General features: G+C 40.2%; 1 protein-coding gene across 2 annotated transcripts; it reads left to right on the forward strand.

Moving 5' to 3' along the window:
• The first annotated feature begins 7,186 nt into the window (after positions 1-7,186).
• Positions 7,187-20,439, forward strand: ndrg1a (N-myc downstream regulated 1a). Of its 2 annotated transcripts, XM_007547573.2 has the most exons (16): positions 7,187-7,310; positions 11,059-11,130; positions 12,718-12,753; positions 14,977-15,082; positions 15,672-15,792; positions 16,114-16,176; positions 16,279-16,339; positions 16,803-16,889; positions 17,145-17,201; positions 17,318-17,421; positions 17,515-17,571; positions 17,658-17,709; positions 18,081-18,128; positions 18,575-18,610; positions 18,951-19,002; positions 20,007-20,439. In XM_007547573.2, the coding sequence occupies exons 2-16, from the start codon at positions 11,077-11,079 to the stop codon at positions 20,237-20,239; spliced, it is 1,167 nt and encodes a 388-aa protein (XP_007547635.1). In that variant the 5' UTR covers positions 7,187-7,310; positions 11,059-11,076; the 3' UTR covers positions 20,240-20,439. The 2 variants fall into 2 exon arrangements, with proteins under 2 accessions (XP_007547635.1, XP_007547636.1); XM_007547574.2 differs by lacking the exons at positions 7,187-7,310; positions 11,059-11,130; positions 12,718-12,753 and adding an exon at positions 14,225-14,693 and having other exon boundaries at positions 20,007-20,239.
• Positions 20,440-20,501: the final 62 nt, after the last annotated feature.

Below are 20,501 nucleotides of genomic sequence, written 5' to 3' on the forward strand. Positions count from 1 at the left end.
GGACGTCCAGTTTGCACACCTTAAAACGGGCCTCGTTATCTCTCATATGACTGTTTTACGGCCCACATCAACAGTGTTTGTCTGCAGGTGTGAGGAGGAGCTTTGATCTGTAGCGGTGATATTGTGGACAGATGTTTGTTTATCCTCACTACAAGGTTGATAAGAAATCATTAACAGCTAGCCTATTTGGGTCAGCGACCCATTTTTAACTATTAACAACAGGGCAGTAAAGTTGGCAACATAATTAGTTTTGGCTCTAAACTTTGTTTTTTTTTTTTTTTTTTTTTTTATATTTTTCCAAAGCAAACTGCCAATCATTAATTTTAAGGTATGATCAAGCAATCCGGTGCGGTTAAATCAGTGGTGACATTTGTGTTGCATGACACTCTGTCCTCAGGGTCACCTCTAAGATACCTTTTTATGTAGTTTTATAATATAACTGTACTTTACATGTTTGATGGATTGACACTTAAGGATTTGTTTGGCTGGCTCCTGTAGCTTCAAATTGTTGTTCCATCTGGAAGAGATTCGTGCTGGGAAAGCAAATAATACTAATATCCTGAATAGATAAAAATGAATGACCAGTGTTTATGTGACCATATTTTTCTTGAAGCAGTAAAAAAAAAAAGAGCCCCGCTCTTCAGTCATATTCAGTTTCTCATTTTAGTAATCCATTTCCCAGAGTAGTTCTTTGACCCTTCTCCAGCCATATACTGCCATTGTAAAAAATAAAGTACTCCTGCTGTCCTTTAGAGAGTTTTATGCTAGATGAAATAATAATAAAAAAGCTACAATAAAACTAGAGTTTTTATTCTCTGTCCAGGTTTAAAAATGATTTACCTCTACAGAAACACAGATTTGTTCAGCTCGGCACTTTTCTCTTCAAATTGTCTGGGCTGCAGATCACCAATCTGCCAAAATTCAAAATTTTTTGTATTTAGCCATTATTAGCATTTTACTAGCAGTACCCGTGTGCTCAGTTGTAAACATTTTCACACATTGTTTTTATTTTCTTTTGCTGTGTTTTTATTTAATAAATTAAGAAAGTGCTGTGTTTTGCCACTCTGTATTTTCTTCATTGCTTCAGGTTAGATTTGATCAATTTTAGCACCTAGTAAAAACTATATTATTTTTATTATGTTGTGTTTTTTTGACGGAGGAGAATGTGCTTTCTGTAACTTTTGTTTTTTTATTATTTTTTATCTTCAACCCCTATGACCACAACCCAAAAATCCAGATGGCAGTGTCCAGTATTTACACATAATCATCATATTTTTTTGTTTTGTTCCCCCATGTGAAGGGTGAATAAAAACAAGATCCCACCACAGTTTAACTGAGTATGTCACTGACCACCGTGGTAATTCATTTCTTTTTCCTTTTATTCTTCTCGGGTTAAACAGAGACGTTATCCAAAGGAATTAAGTAGTTCTGAGCAACAAATGTCCGCTTAACGTTCCGCAACCGTGAATCTGAGCGGATTTCAGTCTTTTTCAGCCCCGGTTTCAGTGAGGCGGCCTGACCTCACGTATTACACTGCAATCAAAAGGGAGGCCGTTTCCAAACTTAACTACCGATTCAGCTTTATCAGACGAGGCTGACTGTTGCTGTTCTTGGGATGTTTTGCTGATGTCAATCATTGAAAGAGGGATGAAGACAAACATCTTTTTTCCAATTGAATATTTACAGTATGAACAAGCAGAGGCTGCAGTGCAACAACCGAGGCAGAAAACATAATCAGAGACGTTTCTGGACTTGTAGCCATGCAATGGCACCATGTAAACAACCACTGACAGTGCTTGTTTAGCTTTCGATGTTTCTGTCACCAGTACCCTCTGTTCCTTGGCATGCTGAACGTGTCTATACTTGGTAGGGGCGGTAAGGATATTACCGATGGAGAACTTGACGAGCGGTTACTGTGGCTTTGAGGAGATTAGGTTTAGCTCCTGGGGTAGTCCACTCACTGTTTGTGTCTTGTCTCCTTATGCAACCTCCGATGAGCTCACTAAGGTGAATGCACCTGGATTCCTCGATGGTGGTCATTTTATTTGCCCATAATCATTTACTCAGTGCACAACTTGCACACCATAGCTTGTACTTTGACAGCGTGAAAACAACACTAAGCGCACTTTAATTTGTTACTGGTCTTGTGTAGAAAGAGCCTAAGGATGTTTATTGTCTTCTAAGATATTAAAACTTTCATTGACATTGTTTGTCTCGCTCATCTGATAACGCGTCAGCTGACTGACTCTGTGAGCCTGACCCGCAATATGTGACTGTAAACACGGTCAGTTTTTGAATCAACAAGCCCCCTGGCTAAAGGTCCCGAACTTGTTTGCATTTCAGAAGTCAGAAACAATAAATTAGACATCATCAGAAAGAAATCAGCGCTTTATAAAACCTCTGTGTCTTTTATGTCCCTGTTGCCATTCCAGATCTTTATAAAATGTGTTTTATAGCCAATAACTTTGTGTTTTATTTGACCTGATTGTGGTTGATAACATTTTTTTTTTCCTTTGTCATTGTTTTGGAACTCTTTTGTTGGTGCTTGAAAATACGAGACTTTGTTTTGAGTAAATTTGGGCATCTCCAAAATTGTTTTGAGTAAATTTTAAGGTGAAATTTTGAGCCGCTTTATGTTCGCTCAAAACATCTGCTAAAGTAAACGTCTGCCCAGTTGCTCTCTGACATTTGCAGCAAAGTTTTGAGTATGCCTCCAGTTTGTTTTGAACCTCATTTGAGCATCGCAGTAGAGTAACCGATCAAATCTGACCTTGATGCTTAAGATAGAGGTCATCAAAGCTCCTTTGTTGTTGCAGTTTGAGCTAATTTGAAGCTGTTTGGAGTTAATGTTTAACCGTCATGTTTTATGTGTTTTTGAGTCAAGTCATATAAAAGTTTATTGCCATTTTTTTTTTTGCCATTTTAAATCTTTTACGTTTTTCTCTTAGTGTCTTTGTTGTTTTAAATTTCACATTGTTGTTTGAAGTCTTTGTGATTAATCGTGAGCATGTCTGAAGACGAGTCGCTTGAGTCAAACACGTTTTGAGCTTCTTTTTGTTCTTTTACATTATTTTAGGCTAAATTTGAGCCACTTTGTGTGGACTATTTGTAATTAATTTGACTCTGTGATAATCTGCGGAAAAATTAAGGTGCTCTTAGTTATTTATTTATTTTTTTGCCATTTTATAATCTTTATTGTCTTCTCAAGAGTTATTATCTCACTTATTTTATTTGATTTTCTATTTACTTCAATTTTATATTATTCTATAACGTTTCGTAATTCATAAAATTATGTTAAGTCGTACTTAATACAAACTAAGCTCAAAGCTGCGTTTGTGTTTTTGTTTGTTTTTTTTAACTACGTTGGCTTAATGAGAAACAACTCCTGTCACAGAAAGGCAGTAATCCAGAGCACCCTTCGTTTCCTGGGACCCGATCCATGCAGGTCCGGTCAGTAACCTCTCATTACTGTTTTTTTCTTGTAACAACGTCTGAGAAACAACCTTTCTGTTATTTTTTTTCCAAGCACCTTTATTGATCTAGTCTGTAGAATTAGCCTCAAGCTAGGACCTAAAGTTAATTTAATCTTTAAAAGCCTGCAGTTCAAAGACCAAACAAACAAACAGTGTTATTAAGACTTTGCCAGTCACTAAAGACCGTCGCGTATCAGACACATTGCAAAGCCCTTTTTGGGTAATAAGTAACGATCTTATCAACATCAAGAGAATAGAAAGCAGTCTTATCGTAGAAGTTACTGCACCTTATTAAGACAATCAGCACTGAATGCAGGTCAGGCTGAAGGAAATTTCCAATCCAAAATGTCCCTTTATGAGCAGCTGACAAGCCTTTATTTATTCTTTGACCCACAATAAGGTGCAATGAAAACATAATGAACACATTTATAGAAAACATCTTGAGTACTATGAGAAATTTATATCTAAGTGCTGCATTACTTAGTTTTAATTAATGCAGAAAAAAATTTTTTTCTTCTCCACGTGGAAAGCCTTCGAAAACATTCCTGACCTTCAGGAGGCAAAGCTTGACCTCGAGCTCTGTATAATGATTTATCTGGACAACACAAATCTGGAAAAAACTTCATCTTTCAGTTAATAGCAAACAGTGTTGGGAAATATTTACCATCCAAATCCCCAGACAATGTCAGCCTGAGTGCTGTCATGGACATGTCAAAAAGAAAACAAGCAAACAAAAAAAAACAACAACAAAAAAAACAATGCAAACTTTTTTCTTTTTTTTTTCAGCAGTAACAAATTGACTTCCTGTTACACACCTCTTACTACGTGACCTACAAACACAACACTTGTCATGTGTGTCTGAATCATGCACTCCTCTTACAAGCCTCTTGCGTCAGTGTATGTGACGACCGGTTCAATCCAGCTAAGAGACACACAATGAAACTCGGATGGGCGGGTGCAGCGGTTAAATCTCAGGGGAAAACCAGATTTTAGGAAGGGGCAGACGTGACAGGTTATATGTAGGAGGAACTTTCTGCACGGCAGCTGCTGTCGGGATGGGATCAGACTCTCAGAGTTTCTCATTTAATCTTTTATTTGTCTTCTCTGTTTGCAGAGAAAATAGCAGTAGACCTTTGGCGTGAACTTCAAAAAAGCAAACATGGATACACTTGTTCACCCATCAGCTGGCAAGAAACAGGAGACACATTAACTTTTCAAACAGCTGAGGAGAAAAAAAGGACAAGACTAACTGAACAAGAAATTAAGAGAATGCCTTTTGTCTGTTTAGGATTTGTATATTACAGATGTTCATGCAGATCATAAACCTATTTAAACTACGTAGGAAAACACAAAGGACGATGTTGTGGCTTTGTAAGGTTCTGAGAGGTTAATTCACAATTTGAGTCAAATAGAGGCCAAGCTGTGAATGTATTACAGAATAAATTGGCCAAACATGCCAGGAACATAAAACTTGACCCCCACAAGTAAATTAAACCTTGGTACAGTCTCCACATATCAGACGGTACCGTGTTTATCTGTTCAAGCAATTATTAAATTGAAGTGCAAACAGTCTGAAAACGTCCAGCGATACATAAAAGTCAAGACGAAGCATTTACAAAAAACTTCCAATGTCTGTGCAAAGAAAGTTGTGGAATGATAAAAAATAAATAAATAAATAAATAATCTTGTGATAAAAATAATTGCAACTTGAAATTGTTTTTTATTTATTTTTTGTTATTTTACAAAGTGTGTCACAGTGCAAACTTAATATATGTTCTGTCTTTCCTGCGCTTATCAGCCAGGCTAAAGTCCACCTGCTTTATCAGGTATTGAGACATCCTGCAACCCATAAATGCTCCATTTAGTTCTGTCAGTCTGCAAAAACAGTGAGTCACAATAATAGTTAGCTTTCAGTTATACAAACTCACCAAATTCAATAAATCTACATTTTTATGCTTTTTTTTTTTTTTTAACGTTTTGCCATGAATTCTTTTCATTTTTGCAGCTTGTAGTGCCTTATGAAGTGACACATGAAATTTGCCCTGTGATTATATCCGCCTTCGAATGCTCCCCATTGTCTGATGTGTTGCTATTGAAGGCCTTGCATTACCACCTCACACTGCGCCTATTGTGTCCTGGACAAGGACCTTTCACACTCCCTGTTGCTAATACTAGGACTTCTTGGCAGATTCTCTGCGCCGTTCTTGCAAGGTGTGGAAATTTCCATGCGGAGTCCTACACTGCAGGGTGCGCTTAGTCGAGAAGTAAAAGGACTTAGGTGGTAAAAAACTGTTTTTTTTTTGTTTGTTTTTTTTTACAAATGCTGGTGTATGCTTCTTTTCCAAAAAGGTCAGCGCTCAGGTTTCTGATGACCTCTGCGATCTTTGTTGTTCAACTGCCAAACCACCGATGAGGGCATCAAGTGCAGGCATCACAGCGCCTTGCAATAATCACATTGTCAAGTTTTGGTCCTCTACGGGTTTCCTTTCACTGCTTTTAGCATCTGATTAGCTTTCTTGTCCCTGTTGAAAATGAATGGATCTCCATAGCATAATGCTGCCATCAAAAATGTTTCTCATATGTTCAGACTGATGTGCAGAGTTAGTTTTTTTTTTTTTTTTTTCTTCAACAGTAACTTTTGCTCCTATCTGACTGGAGCACCTTCATTTATAAGTATGATGTGTCTCCAACGTCAAACGTCAAATAGCTTTTGATACATTTCTTGCATCTGCTGCCCTTGTTTTCTTTTAATGAATGCTAGAGTTGCAGATATCACAACTAGCGTTTGTCATGTCAACAGATCCTACCCGCTTGGTAGCTTTGTAGTTGATACATTCTCTTTCCATTTTTAGATGATTGTATTCATCCAATGAGGAAACTTCTGAGTTGCAGTTGGTTGCACTGGATTTTATTTAAAGGTTTCAGAGTTTAGAGAGTCAAATACAAATGCAAGCCACACTTTTCAGATTTTTGAAAAAAAAAATGTTTGTGGGTTTTAACATAAAATGTGGAAGAATACATGTGAAAGTAATTAATTTGCAAAGGATGTAAGTCAAGATTGTAAAGTAAGGTGACCATTACTGCCCGTGGAACATCTGGAGACCTGAGCTGCTTCTGCTGCCTTGCAGCTGATGAATGCTTCTGTGGGACAAGAACAGCAGTCTGAGAAGAAAAGTGGAAATGATCAGAGGGTTAGGGAAGGGCTTCCCTTTGTACAGACTTGCCTCGGCCTCAAACTGAGGTTGATCTCCTGGCTGCATTCCTTGCAGTCGGCCCCTTGGAGCCACTGTCTGAAACACATTTTTACAGATGTCAATAATGCAGGAATGCACACTTCCTGGGAGCTAGCCTGGGGCTAATTCCAAGTCCCAAGAGATGCAAATATAAGAGATATGACATTTTAAGGAGGGCTAACTCTAAAAGTAGCAGAAATTTCTCATATTTTAGTGTCCAAAACTGTGATGAAAGATCAGCACATTCCCGCTTATAAAGCTATCTTTGAGTTTTCTGACTTTGAGTTCCAAGTCAGAAAAGCTAAGAGTGCAACACTAACGAGTACGAGTCACTTTTTTGAGCATTTTTTTACTCTCGCAAACCGCTGGAACCATCCCTTCAGCAGCTGTTGCCCAATAGACACAACGGTGGAAGGAAGTGGGCAGGGCCGCACACTCCCCCCCACCAGGCTTTATAACATTCCCCCCCTCACATCCGCCTTGCATACGCTGAGCGTTGTAAACAAAAACAGGGCCACAAGACAAGGCTTAGTTTTTGTGGACTTTTTTTTTATTTGTAGCTGGGTGTTTGACTCGGGACAATCAGAAGTTGAAGAAGCAACAGGTAGGTTTATGAAACCGAATATATTCGACTTTTAAAGGAAATCCAGCGCTTTCTCGCTGTCTGTGTGTTTTGGGGGGTACGCAGCATGTCTGGCCACGTTGGGATTACTATTGTTTACGCGTAAAGCGAAAGTTTAGCATTTTCAAGAGTGTGCGATATATGTTTTTTTGTTTTGTTTTTCTTTATTTATGCATGTGTTTAGCAAGTTGCATGCACAACTCGTGTTCTTATTTAGGAGATAAAAAAATAAAGTCATATGGTTGATCATCTGCAGTTTGCATATATGTATATATAATTTTTCTGCAGGTGAGTAAAAATGAAATGCACGTTAATTGTTGCAGAGACACGCTGATGTGTATAGGCCCCGTCCACACGTGTCACTAGAGGCGTCCAAAAAATACTTGGAATTTTTGAAATTCTACAAATGAGAAGATGCTTTGCGGTTGTTGTTTTTTTTTTTTTCGTATCAAGCCACAATATTAAACAAAGCAAAAGCAAGCCATGCGTGTGGGTTGATAGAAACTGAACTGCCGTGGATTTACTGCTCAAAATATACATTAAAAAAATGGATTGAGAAGCTGAATTTCCACGTCACATTATGTAGATTCACAGGCATTTCAAATGTTGACATGGAGCTTAATCCGGTCTTGTGTCGTGTGTAATAGATTATTGGACTGACCTCAGAAGGACTGGTGAGTTGTGTATCAGGAGGACCCACACCACAAAAACACCAGCTGTTGCTGCTGTCATGTTTCCTCCTTTTCTCCGTTTTTTTTTAATTTTTATTTTATTTATTTATTTTTATTTATTTTAGGGCCTTGTCAACCCTTAAGTGACCCTATTGATAAAACAAAGTCCTGAATGTTTTTTTTAATTTAATTTTATTTTTTTTATCATCTGTTATTGTCCAAAAAATGTAGGTCTTCAGCAGCTTAATCTGACAGGGCCTGCTGGCGCTTCTGTTGCTGCTGCTGAGGCCCGTGCCGATATTTCAGAACCAGGGATTTGACAGATTAAGTGAGTTCCCAAAGATTAGAGAAGCAATCATTGTTTCTGCAGATTGGTCTGTGGATGTCAAACGGTGTGAGCGCACTTCACCAGCTTCGACTCCTCTCCAAAACTTTGTCACTTTCCTGAACTTGTCGGTACATGTTGGTCTTATCGAAACCAGCTTTATGTGCTCAGGGTCTTTATCTGAAACATGAGAGCTTGAGCTGGTTGCTCACTCCAGGTTGAGGTTTAAATCAGCGTTGTTGTTGTTATCTCTGGATTTAAAGTGAGAGCATCGGAGGAGCTTAACCACATCGTCTCAGTAAAGAGGGAGAATCATTTTTCTCATGAAAATAGCCCCACTTCTAAGAGTTTTGCGTAAAACAAATTCACCATGATTGTGCCCGTTGAGGGTTTGAGAAGTCGCTGCAGCGTTTGCTTTGGTGCGTTTTGTTTTTTTATGACTGCATTTTAACTCATCCCAAACGCACATCCTCCCACTGTTTCCTGTTCATGATTGCGTAAGACGCTTTTACTACAGCCAGACCAAAGCAGTTTGAGGGAAATATTTTGCCTGTAAAGTTCACTATTTTTTCAAAAGTCTCCCTCCCCTCCTCGCCAATCTGTGGTCCAATTATGAATCCTAATGCTGAGCATCAAGAAGACTTTAGGAGTTTGCATTGGAGTGTTCCTGTCTGCAGCGCCACAATACTGTCCCTTCGAAGAAAACGTTGGCACAAACAACACAAGTGGGAGGCAGCGAAAAGATTAATGTTATTTAAATTATTTTTAAGTTTCTTTTAAGTTTCTTTTCCCATTAAAGTATTAGATTCACCAATCAGGGTTTTATTGGTGAATAAATTAAATTTACATTTCAGAGAAGCCAGAGATGCTGGATTTTTCTGGCTTTTTTTTTTTTTTTTTTGCTGTTTTTTTTGACTTTTTTTTTTTTTTTTTCTTATTTCATGAGATCTACGGTACATAAAAGAGGAACAAAATAAACGGTAGCTTCTTCTTTATATGGAAGTGGTGGTAGAAATTGAAGGATTACTATTCCTATCTCTCCATGACAGATGTCCCACTGATAAGAGTTTCACAGGGGATGTTTTTGCAGACTGGAAATAGTGGAAGTTTTTTTTTAGTTCCATTTTCAGTAAATAAACCAGTCGATTACCTTTCACAGGGGAAAAAAGTTGAGATTATACCAATTGTTGACCTTTGGGTGCTCCTCTATGTTGCGTGGTTCTTCGTTGGCCAGGTGACGCATACACTAAGTGAATCAAGGAAGTTAACAGGTGGTGGAAGAAAGGATGGAGTGTGGCGGCCCCTTTCTTGGCTAATTTATTTCAGTTCTGTTAGTAATTGTGTCCTTGTTTCATTTAGTTGTTCCTCTAATACCTTGCCGCCCAGAAAGGAAGCCCCGAACAGTTGTCTTTTCTTTTTACTGTGGCTTTTCTTTCTCACATGACTGAGGAATCTTGGCGGGGGCCGGTGTCTTGCCCTCTTCAACAAAGCTCCTGCAGTGCAGCGGTGGTCCTGTTTTGGATCGCTGCAGACAAATGAACCTGTTGTTCGACACTCCTCTTCATCTGGCTTTGGCTCTGGACTGCTTTAGCAGTCAGAGTAGCATACACTGGCTTGTGTGTGTGTGCTTTGTGGGTGTTTTCTGTCAGACGACTACATATGAAACTTGATCAATTTCTCTCTCTCTCTTTCTCTTTAATGGGAAACCTGCTTTTATAAGTTCTTTCTTTTTTTTTTTTTAGAGCTTTGTTAACTTTTCCAATGCACATTGTGAAAGCACATTGTGTCAACCTGGAAAAAGCAAACACAGCCAGAGCAATCGAAAGCCGGGGAAAGTTCATAGAGATGGGGTCAGAGGCTGGGAAGTTTTGCTGGGAACCAGGGTGTCGGTTGCTTCCTGTGAATGTGGATGAGTCCCGGTCAGTCCTGCCTCCCTTCAGCTGCAGAGAAAAGAGAAACGGCTCGCCTCTGGCTCTCAGGAGTGACCAGACAAGTGGACAAAGAATCCCCTTTTAAATGGCTAATTTGATTTGCATGCAGAGTCGCAGCCTGCATGTTCTCTCCAACAAAGCGGCATGATCTGCATGGCTCCGCTCCTTCCTTGTTTTCTGTTCAGTCTTCCTCTTTTCATACTTGCAGCGCTTCGGATAAACACTGCTGTCGTGTTGTGAAATTCATCCGCTCTCCGACATAATGCCAAACTCTTCTGGCAGTTCTGGCGATGACGATCTTGAGTTCAATATGGTTGATTTCAAGTGAGCTTAAGAGGAGGGGAGGGGATTCGGGGCCAAAGTCACTGGGATCCCATTTCCTCCTCCGCTTTCAGTTAGATTTCCTCTTTGTCTGCCAGTTGCCTGAGCGCCTTATCTACTGGGTTTCACAGCCAGTCGGTCTATGTTTGTGGTGTAGGCTGTTAGGTGTGGTCCTTTTACATGATACACATGTTGGTGCAAGTCACAACTGCAAGTGTTTGCAGGTTTTTTTTTTTTTATTTTTATAAATTTCCACCTGAGGCTGTGTACTGTAGTACAGAAAAGAAAAACACACACTAATGTTCAAGCAGTTATTTGGCAGATATAAAGTGGGAGAGCGACTCTTCCCGAAGCTCAATCTGGAATTCCTTTCATGTACCATCTGTTACAGAGCTGTACTTTATTATGAAATATAGTTTCAGAAAACCTTGAAGTTCCACGTTGAGCCTTTTCTAACTATTCTCTTCTCTGTGACGCCCCAGGCTCTGTAGCTATCTGCAATGGACGACATCAAAGTTGAGGCCAAACCCCTGTTGGTTGACAGAGAACTACCGGTATGTATGCCAAAAGCCAATACATGTTTGTGAACACATATTTGGAAAGTTATGTCTTAGTATGGTATAAGCCAAAAAAAAAAAACAAACAAAAAAAAACTATTTTGTGGCATTTGATCAAAATTTTAAATCATAGACATCTATGATGATTTAACCTGGAGTCGCAAATTCATTGAATCGCAACTGTCTTGGCAATATTGCAGTTTGAAATACTCCCATCAAAAAGCACTGTTGACATGCAGTATTTGGCAGGCTGCTTTGTTTTTATACTTCATGACTCCAGGAATTGGCAATCTGAACTTTTGATGGCAGAATTTTGTAGTAGCTCTAAAAGCGACGTTTGGGAAGCATTTCAAAATTCTGCATCACTGCGTAGAATCAGAACTCCGCACATGCAAATTTGCTTTGGCGGTTAAAATGTAGCCTTTATAAATGGACTTTTGTCCACCAGCTACGGTAAGTGGTGCCGTTGTACTACTGAGCTGCGCACAACTACACTTGTATTAAATATGTTAATGTTTAGTGTTATTCTCAGTTATTCCCAGCTGTCAGTTATTTGTTTTGTGTGGCAACAGTCATCAATTAGTGTGATCTTGATATTTTTCCCTGATTAAACAACATAATAAATGCAGATTCCTGACTGTGATAAACTATGTTTTTGCATGTTTTTTTTTTGTTTTTTTTTATTTATTTTTTTTTTATACCCTGCTCTCCTATGCTAAATACTTAAAAACTATGAAACAACAATTATTCCTATGGCTGCTCACATGACATAACTTTTATGTACTCAACTTTTGATCTGAATGCATAAGCTTCAGCAGAACTACAGAATTAAAACTCCTCTAAATTTAGTGTTTTTATAGAGCGACAGTCTCTCAAACTGATATTAGCTGTGTAAGTTGTTGCCTATCTGTTTAGGTTGTGATTCTGCAGTCAACAGCTTTAACAGGCAGGCTTTGAAGACATCACTGATGGATGGCAGTCCATTAGTCTACACACATTCATAGTGTATTCCCATAGGATAAATGTCATTTATTTCCCCCTTTTTGCCACAGAATATGATATAGAACAGTCAAATGTGTCTTACAGCCGTCTGACCAGCAGGGCACTGCAACAGATGTATGCAGGGTTATGCTTTAGCAGTTGGTGCAGCTCATGTCATTTCTAGATTTGATTGCACTGCTGCATGCACATCGGTCAGCAAACCTGCAGGAATCATAAGGCTGAATTTCATGACACTTGAAGGGGTAGAATACAGTCAGAAAAAAACTCAAAATTATGCATTTTTTTTTCTAAATGAATGGGAATCCCATAAAACCAATTCCATCGGTTATGACAGGCATTTCAGAACCTAAATAACCGTAACTTTAAACACAAAAAATTTCCTTGGAAAATGCAAAGCGAATCTCAGTTCACATTCTTTTTTTTTTCTTTTTTTTATTGAGAACAGAATATCTGTCCTGAGTGATGAATGTAGCAGTAAAAGTCAAACTGCATTCGTTGACAGGGTTAGGCTCTTGCAAAATTCAATTAGTTCTTGTAATTGCATTAAGTTTATTCTCTCATTAACCTGTTCTCTCCTTCCAGGGCCTGAGAGAGGCTGTACTGCAACTTGTTGTCAAGGTACGGCTTCACAAACACAGATTTATTGCATCTCTCTAGTTGAAACATGTTTTTTTTTTTTTTTTGCATGTTTAGGTTACACTGCTTTATTATTAATTTTTTCCCCCATTGTGTGTGGTGCCCAATATGAAGGGCAATCATTCCCATTCAGTGACAATCATCATAGTTGTAAAGTTTTCTCCACCGTGGTGGTGACTCATCTTCTCTTCTGCAGTGTTTTTGTTTGTAGATAAATCTAATTAAGGTAGTACTTCATTCAGCTACTGGAAGTGATGAAGTCTCTTTTCAGGACACATGCATGCACCTGTGCTGTTGTGTGTGAGGTTATAGCTGCACCAACGTAGCTTTTTCAAATCCGAAATCCTTCTTTCTGTAAAAAAAAAAAAGACAAAAAAAAAGAAAAAACAAATTCCTTACAGATGGTGTAGTAGGATCTCACCATTTTCTTCATTCATTCAAATGAATTCCTGCGGGTTCAGGTTGTAAATCTAGAGTCCTATTGGCCAATTTTGGGGAACCCCCCACCCCCTCTGAAAAGTTCATATTGACTGTATGAGCTTGTGCTGTCTCTCAGCTCTGAAGTTTGTTTCAGTTTGTTTCAATGAGGTGTAACGGCTCCCAGCTTTTTACAGAGCGATGAAGGAATGCTGCTCAAGGAAGTATTATTTTTCTCTCCTAAAATTAGAAACAAGATCACCTTCAGTCATTTTCCCCCATTGGCTCAATGCTGACTTGCAACATTCTCAGCCGCTTCACTTTGACCTCTGAGGCCCTTGCAAATACCGGAGTTGCCCCGCGTGAGGGGACGCTCTTCTGCGGGTCAACTCCCTTACTCTGGATTCCTCTGACTTGACTAATTGGTTGGGTCACTAGGAACTATCTAGGCCATGCATCTGTGGTGACCTGATTGCGATAATTAGCGACCTAGGATTAGTCAGGGGGACGACATCGTGCTGTTTGGTTCCGCGTCGCTTGCATTGTCGCGCAGCTGCGTTTTGCTTGTATGGATTTAATAGCCGTGTCTGGGTAGGCATGTGCAGTTACAGGTGTGCAGTCATGTACTTGCACATGTGGAGGGATTATCCCGCCTTTGTGGCCTACGTGCCTGAGCGGGCCCTGCCGTGACAGGAAGAAGAAGACGATGCGAGGATTCTCGTCACATCCTGTACATTTCTAATGTACACACTGTTAGAAATTCCCACAATACTGCACAGTTTGTACGATTATTTTTCATAAAGTAGTCTTCAACTATACTAATCAGTATGACTTTTTTTTTTCTTTTTTTTTTTTTACAGGCAGATAGTTGTGATTCCTTTCAAGTCATTTTTCATCTTTAGGTTACCTACTTTTGTTCTCATTCATATTTTATAACTTACACTATACAAATAATATTTTCAATAAAACTACCCCTTTTTTTTCTTTTGGCTTTCTAATTTTGTAAAACAGTTTTGCCCCCATTTTAATACTATTAATAGTCTTCACTTTATTCCTGATTTAGACTTTATTCCAACATATTACTGAATAACGGCAGCTGTCAATCCCTCACATATTCCTCATCTACCGTTTCTGATCAGACACGCATCCTTAACGCTTGTTCCGTTCCCCGACTGATGCCTCCTTCTGCCCGACACCGGCTGATCCAATTTAAGGATGTCTTCATCTAGAATTAGCTTGTTTTGACCAGCCTGCAAGGCATCCTGGGAGGCTGGGGAGCTTAAGGCCGGCCGGTAAGCAGCGAGGGTATAAAATGCAGCTCGAGGCACCGGGCTGAACAACTTCAGAGGCTTACCAAGTGTGGAGACCTGTAGCTCGGGAGGGAGTCTGCGTTGTTGCGTTTTTTTTTTTTTTCCAACAGCGAGCGGTGTTAGAACTCGAGTCCTGCAAACATGGTTCTGGAGGATTCTGATGTGGAAATGATTGTTGCTGAGATTGAAGTCAGCGTGAGTAAAGTTTATTGAGAGTTAGATGGCTAGTGGATGGTATTGGTACGAGTCTACATATTTAAATGCATTTGACGTAGTTTTTTTTTTTTTCCCAAGAATGGGTAAAATTTTCACAGCCTTGGGAAGATTTAAGTAAAGTGGCTATTGGAATATAAATTATGTGATGATTTCAATCAGTTTTCTAGAAAATGTTCTGCTTTTCTTGACACTTTTCTTTCACTTTTAAGCACTTTGATTGGCTTTTTAAAAAATTCCTTTTTTTTTTTTTTTGCATCTATAGGAACACGATGTTGAGACTCCTCACGGAAGACTCCACTGCACGATGAAGGGCTCTCCCAAAGGGGACAGACCGGTCATTCTTACCTTCCATGACATTGGCCTGAACCGTAAGCCCCTGCTCCTTCCTCAGCTTTATCTGAGCGAAACATCTGTTGTTCCTAAAGCCGGTGGGGTTTTTAATGACTGCGCCATGTGTGATCAGATTATCCAGGCGCGGTAGGCAGGGGTCGAAATAAGACTCTCGTGGTATGGTAACCTTGAGTAGAAGAACACCAAGATTTGCTCATGTTTTCTTTAAAAAGGAAAAAAAAAATAACAATGTAAGCTCTTTCAAAGTAATTATTCTGCTTACTCTGTGCTTCAGAAACCAGGGGAAAACTTTGATTTTTTTATTTTGTTTGTGCCTCATATGAAAATAGTTTTAAACCTTAAGAATGACGTGGTAGAGAATGTAAGCAACTCTGAAATTGTAGCTTTTGAAAACCTTTCCTTTGTGTGGTAACTGCCCCACATGTCTCTGCTTAATCATTTAAACTCTGTTGCATTACAGAATCTTAACTCTCCCATCTTTACTTATTGTGTAACTGGAGATTCCGTTTTATTTCTCCAGAATCCAAGTCCTGCCCTTATTAATTATGGCTAATTTGCCTTTTCGTGTGTGTGTGCGTGTGTGCGTGTGTGTGTGTGTGTGCGCAGACAAAGCTTGCTGGGACCCGCTCTTCAACCACGAGGACATGGCGGAAATCATGCAGCATTTTGCCGTGTGTCACGTCGACGCCTTGGGGCAGCATGAAGGAGCCAACACCTTTTCCAGTGGGTGAGTCGATGCGCACACACACCATCTGCGTCAGGCAGTCTGTGACCTTTGACTGGGCGCTGGTAGGTAGGTGGATGGATTCCTGCGGATGTACTTGGGACATCCTGATTTAACATGTGTGTCGCTAGGGCAGGCGTTTATCTCTGTAATCTCTTGCTTTGATGTTGGTGCTTTGGCCCTTGGTAACGCCGTCCTGGCATAAAGCGGAAACTCCAGTACCGGTGGTGTTCTGACAATGAGCAACATAATGTTATAAACTTAACTATGGATATATATGTTTTTAAAAGTTTTCAATCGTTCTGTTTTTTGTTTTTTTTTAAGGTACGAGTATCCCTCTATGGACCAGCTTGCTGAGACTCTCCCATTGGTGCTGAAGCACTTTGGGTAAATTGAACTTCAGTTTCCAAATGAGCCTTTCACCGTTTCATGTAAGGAATCCTCTAACCCGTTGTTCTAACAGTATCCACGTATCTTTATGCACCGCAGCCTGAAGAGCGTCATCGGAATGGGCATCGGAGCCGGCGCGTACGTGCTGACCCGATTCGCCGTAAGTTCACGCCTCTCACTCTCCCAGTCACACTCCGTAATTCGGGTTTTAATTAATCTCAGATTAGCAGCTAATGTTTCTGCCTCCTGCTTATTTTTGGTCTCAAAAGGCTGCTTATTACCCAAGCCCTCTGAGCCACAAAAGCCCGAGGAATGTGGCCGATCGGCTCAGCGCTAGCACTTTGCTCCGTAGGAAGTCTCTGTGTTGATGGAGACGGCTTTTAACTCCGTACTGGAGAGAATATTTCCGATTATTGCATGGGTGAATTTACTTTGTGCACAGGACTTGCATTTCTAACACTGAAGACCTGAAATGGATCTTAGCTTGAAATTGGGCAGCAACATCTAAATTCCCTAAGTTTAAATGGTAATCGCCCTAAAATGACCAAATGGAGACTCTAGACATTTTGCGCTCTAAAACAGAATCACTCACCATCAGTTCATTTTTCTTTCCCCCGTTTTAGCTGGACTATCCAAATATGGTGGAAGGTCTCATGCTCATCAACATCAACCCATGTGCTGAGGGATGGATGGACTGGGCTGCCCACAAGGTAACATATTGAAGACCAACAAAAATGTCAGTACATCTTTGGCTGTTAACGGTAGCTTGAACAGAAACCTGCATCAAACAACAATGAGTTAGTATTGTGCAAAACAGATTTTACTCTGTGTTTTTCAATATTGTGAAATCTCACGCCTTAAGATCTCATTGCACACCTATCAAAGCAAGATCATTTTTAACAATGTTCAAAACAAAGTAAATAACAAAGAAATGTTATTTACATTGTTTTTCTATCTAATTTCAGATCAGTGGCTGGACCCACGCTGAGCTTGATATGATTATTACCCACCTCTTTGGAAAGGTACAACGTTTCCCCATTTCTATATCCATAAATCTCAAAGGCTTCTAAAAATGGTCATAAATGTAGGTTCTAAGTTTAACGTGCGATTTCTTTTTTTTTTTTGGTTCCTTTTATAGGAGGAGATCCACCACAACCACGACCTTATCGCCACATTCCGCCATCATATCTTGAACAACATGAACCAGTTCAACTTGCATCTCTTTGTCAAGGCCTACGAGAGGTAACGCCAGTGGAATAAGACTTTTGTCAAAGGTTTTGTTTTGTTTTTTAACAAGTCAAGACGCAGCTGATTTTTCTGATCCTCTCTCTATAGCCGGAGGGATCTGGATATTGAGAGGCCAGTCCCTGGATGTAATGCCAGAACTCTCAAGTAAGTATAGGCAGCCTCCTTTTTTTTTTTTTAAATTGTGCAGTAAAGGACACAATAGTTTGTAATATTGGTCAACTTTCATCCAGGTGCCCTTCTCTGCTGGTGGTCGGCGACAATTCTCCTGCTGTGGATGCTGTGGTGAGTTCAGGCTGGTCACTCATTACTTTGCTGGCGCTCCAGATAACGGCCCGAACGTGCTTTCCGTCCACTTCGGTCTTCTGTTGATGGGGAGAAGATTTGCCGGTTTACTTGTCCGCATTATGGCAACATTTGAACTTGACTTGTGCAAAAACATGGTTCTAGGAACAAAGATCAAGTGACTCCGATTTAGATTTAATCTCCTAAAGTCAAGAGATTTGTGTTGCTGGGTTTACTCGTAGCTTAGGAATTGTCTCAAATCCCCTAACTGTTTATTTATGTAAGCGCTATAAAAGCTTTTGCCGTCTTATTTGCGGTATAGTCAGAATTCCCTGGGAAGCTTTATAAACTGGAGTTGTTTGTGCTTGCAGGTGGAGTGCAACACCAAGTTGGACCCCACGAAAACAACCCTCCTTAAGGTGAGAGCTCTGTCCAGACCCCTTTGCTCCACTCATGTCCCCCGCTCCAGACCTCCCTGCTCCCCTCCCATATTCTCGTTAAGATCATAATAGCCTTGATGGAAACACTTCGGCTGATAAGTTTCCAGCGGGTCAGCACTTACTTGGTGACATATTAACCGGCGCTGCCACAGCTGAACATGTCCTTGCATACGCACTTTGCCTGTGCATTCTGCACCAGCTGACCTACTTTTGGTCGCCTTTGGCCACCTTTTTATCGGCTGCACCAAAATCAAATGACTGCTGAACTGAAAAAATGGATTCACCGTGGAAACTCTAAAGTAGCACAATTGCAGAGAGGGGGCGGGGGGGGGGCACAAGGTGGTAAAATGGGTCATCTTGGGTATCGTTTTTTTTTGTTTTTGGCAGGTAATGATGGCTTCTGATTTTTCTCTTTCCTTTTCCAGATGGCTGATTGCGGAGGCATGCCCCAGGTCGACCAGGTGGGTTCTCTTGTTTTTCAAATAGAAGTTCCTGTTGCAGGGCAAACTGGATGTGGCTGGATAAGGAGTGCATGTAGTCAGAGTTTGTTTTTGTGTGTGTGTGTGTGTGTGGGTGGACAGTAGTGTAAGAAGGTGGCATGTAAGAGCATTAGGAAGAGGCAGATATGGACCACAGTCGTCAGGTTTTAATCCTGCACACTGAGCTACACCTGCCTGTAGCAGCTGTCATATCTCTGTAAGCTGCTGGATGGAGAGATGGAGCGTGTTGATGTCTTATGTAAGCTGAGTGATTATTTATGACACGGAGACTGATTATCTGTGTTTCTGTTCCTCCCTGCAGCCCGGAAAGCTGACAGAGGCTTTCAAGTACTTCATCCAGGGGATGGGATACAGTAAGTCATCAAAAGTTTCGGGTGTTTTGACATTTTTAGGTGTGTGATGAGATGAACTGTTCTGATCCAACCCTATCTAAGGCGCCTCTGCCCTCTTGTGGTGAGATGAAGAAGTTTGTGCTAACGGCCCTTGTTTTTTCTAAATGGTTTGCAGACCTCATTTAATGAGCCTAAGTCTTAAAAAAATATTTATTTACATCATGTGGTTTAAAGCAAAGGCTCCCATTTAGAGTCACTTTATATGTAGTTTTGCTTCAAGCTAAACTAGAGCTATCCAAAGAAGTCTCAACTTCCAGAATAACCACAACATCCCCTTTCAGTCTGATCTTAATTTTTTTTTTTTTTGTTTTGATTTGTTTTTACAAAACTGTACATATCTAGTTTTGAACAATGGGCAAAATATTTTCAGTCTATGTACTCCATCCATTTAAGTTTTGAAATTTTATATTTTCCCTGTTATAAAAATGAACTGGAATGCAACAAAATGTATAAAGGCTGCTTTGCTAGTTAAAAATAAGAAAGTAAAAAATAAAAAAAATACTTCAGCATTAAAATATTTTCATTTCGGTACCACAAAATTCAAGCTTCATTTCCACAAAAGATGAGCAGACAATTAGGGAAAAATCAAAAACTCACCGTTTTGTTTTCCTTAATAAGTTTTGAATCAAGTCAAATATTAAAATAAATTAAACGCATAAAAACAGGAAGTGCTAGATTTGTTCATATTTTAGTTGCTACAGCGTTGGAATGCATAAACTTCACAAAGCACCTTATTAGCTTTTATGGCTAATTGTAGTTGGCATGGTCAATTCGCGCAGTCGGCAAATCCAACTTGGTGTAACTTTTGCAGCAAGAACGCCGAAGGTGATTTCGTTGCGTTCTAACTCGTAAAGAAACTGTGACTAACCACTTTTTGGTTGGTTCTGAATGGCTTTATTTCTAATTTAGCAACAAGCTAAATCTTTAGTCGACTCCGTATTCTGACTGCACTCCTCCTTTCTCAGTGCCCTCTGCCAGCATGACCCGCCTGGCTCGCTCCCGTACCGCCTCCGGCTCCAGCATCACTTCAGACGGCAACCGCTCGCGCTCGCACACCCACGATGGCAACCGCTCGCGCTCGCACACCAACGAGGGGAGCCGCAGCCGCAGCCACACGACCGAGCAAGGCCACACGGACGCCACAGCCAACAACAACGTGGACCAGTCAGGACCCAAGTCCGCTGAAGTCTCCTGCTAAAGTGAACGCCCCGCCCCCCTCCAACAACACCCTGCCCGCTGCAGACAACAAGAACCTCTCAAGGTCCCTTCATTTTGTGCTGCGCTGCCTCTTAATTATACACACAGACCAACACACACACACAGATCCATACACACTTAAAGCAGACAGGAACACTAACATGACATATTGTGACATGTAAAAAAAAAAAACGCAAAAAGGACTCTTGCTTGCAGATATTCCACTGCAGCTGAGATGTCTCTACATTCGAAGATGACTAGAA

The sequence above is a fragment of the Poecilia formosa genome, unplaced genomic scaffold (assembly GCF_000485575.1).
Source record: "Poecilia formosa unplaced genomic scaffold, Poecilia_formosa-5.1.2 Scaffold21, whole genome shotgun sequence".
NCBI classification, from domain to species: domain Eukaryota; kingdom Metazoa; phylum Chordata; class Actinopteri; order Cyprinodontiformes; family Poeciliidae; genus Poecilia; species Poecilia formosa.

Excerpts from the sequence above, each read along its gene's own strand:
- ndrg1a (XM_007547573.2), top strand. The coding sequence starts at position 11,077 with ATGGACGACATCAAAGTTGAGGCCAAACCCCTGTTGGTTGACAGAGAA. Across the intron at positions 15,083-15,671 it reads CCATGACATTGGCCTGAACC|ACAAAGCTTGCTGGGACCCG; the intron begins GTAAGCCCCTGC and ends GTGTGTGCGCAG. Across the intron at positions 15,793-16,113 it reads GCCAACACCTTTTCCAGTGG|GTACGAGTATCCCTCTATGG; the intron begins GTGAGTCGATGC and ends TTTTTTTTTAAG.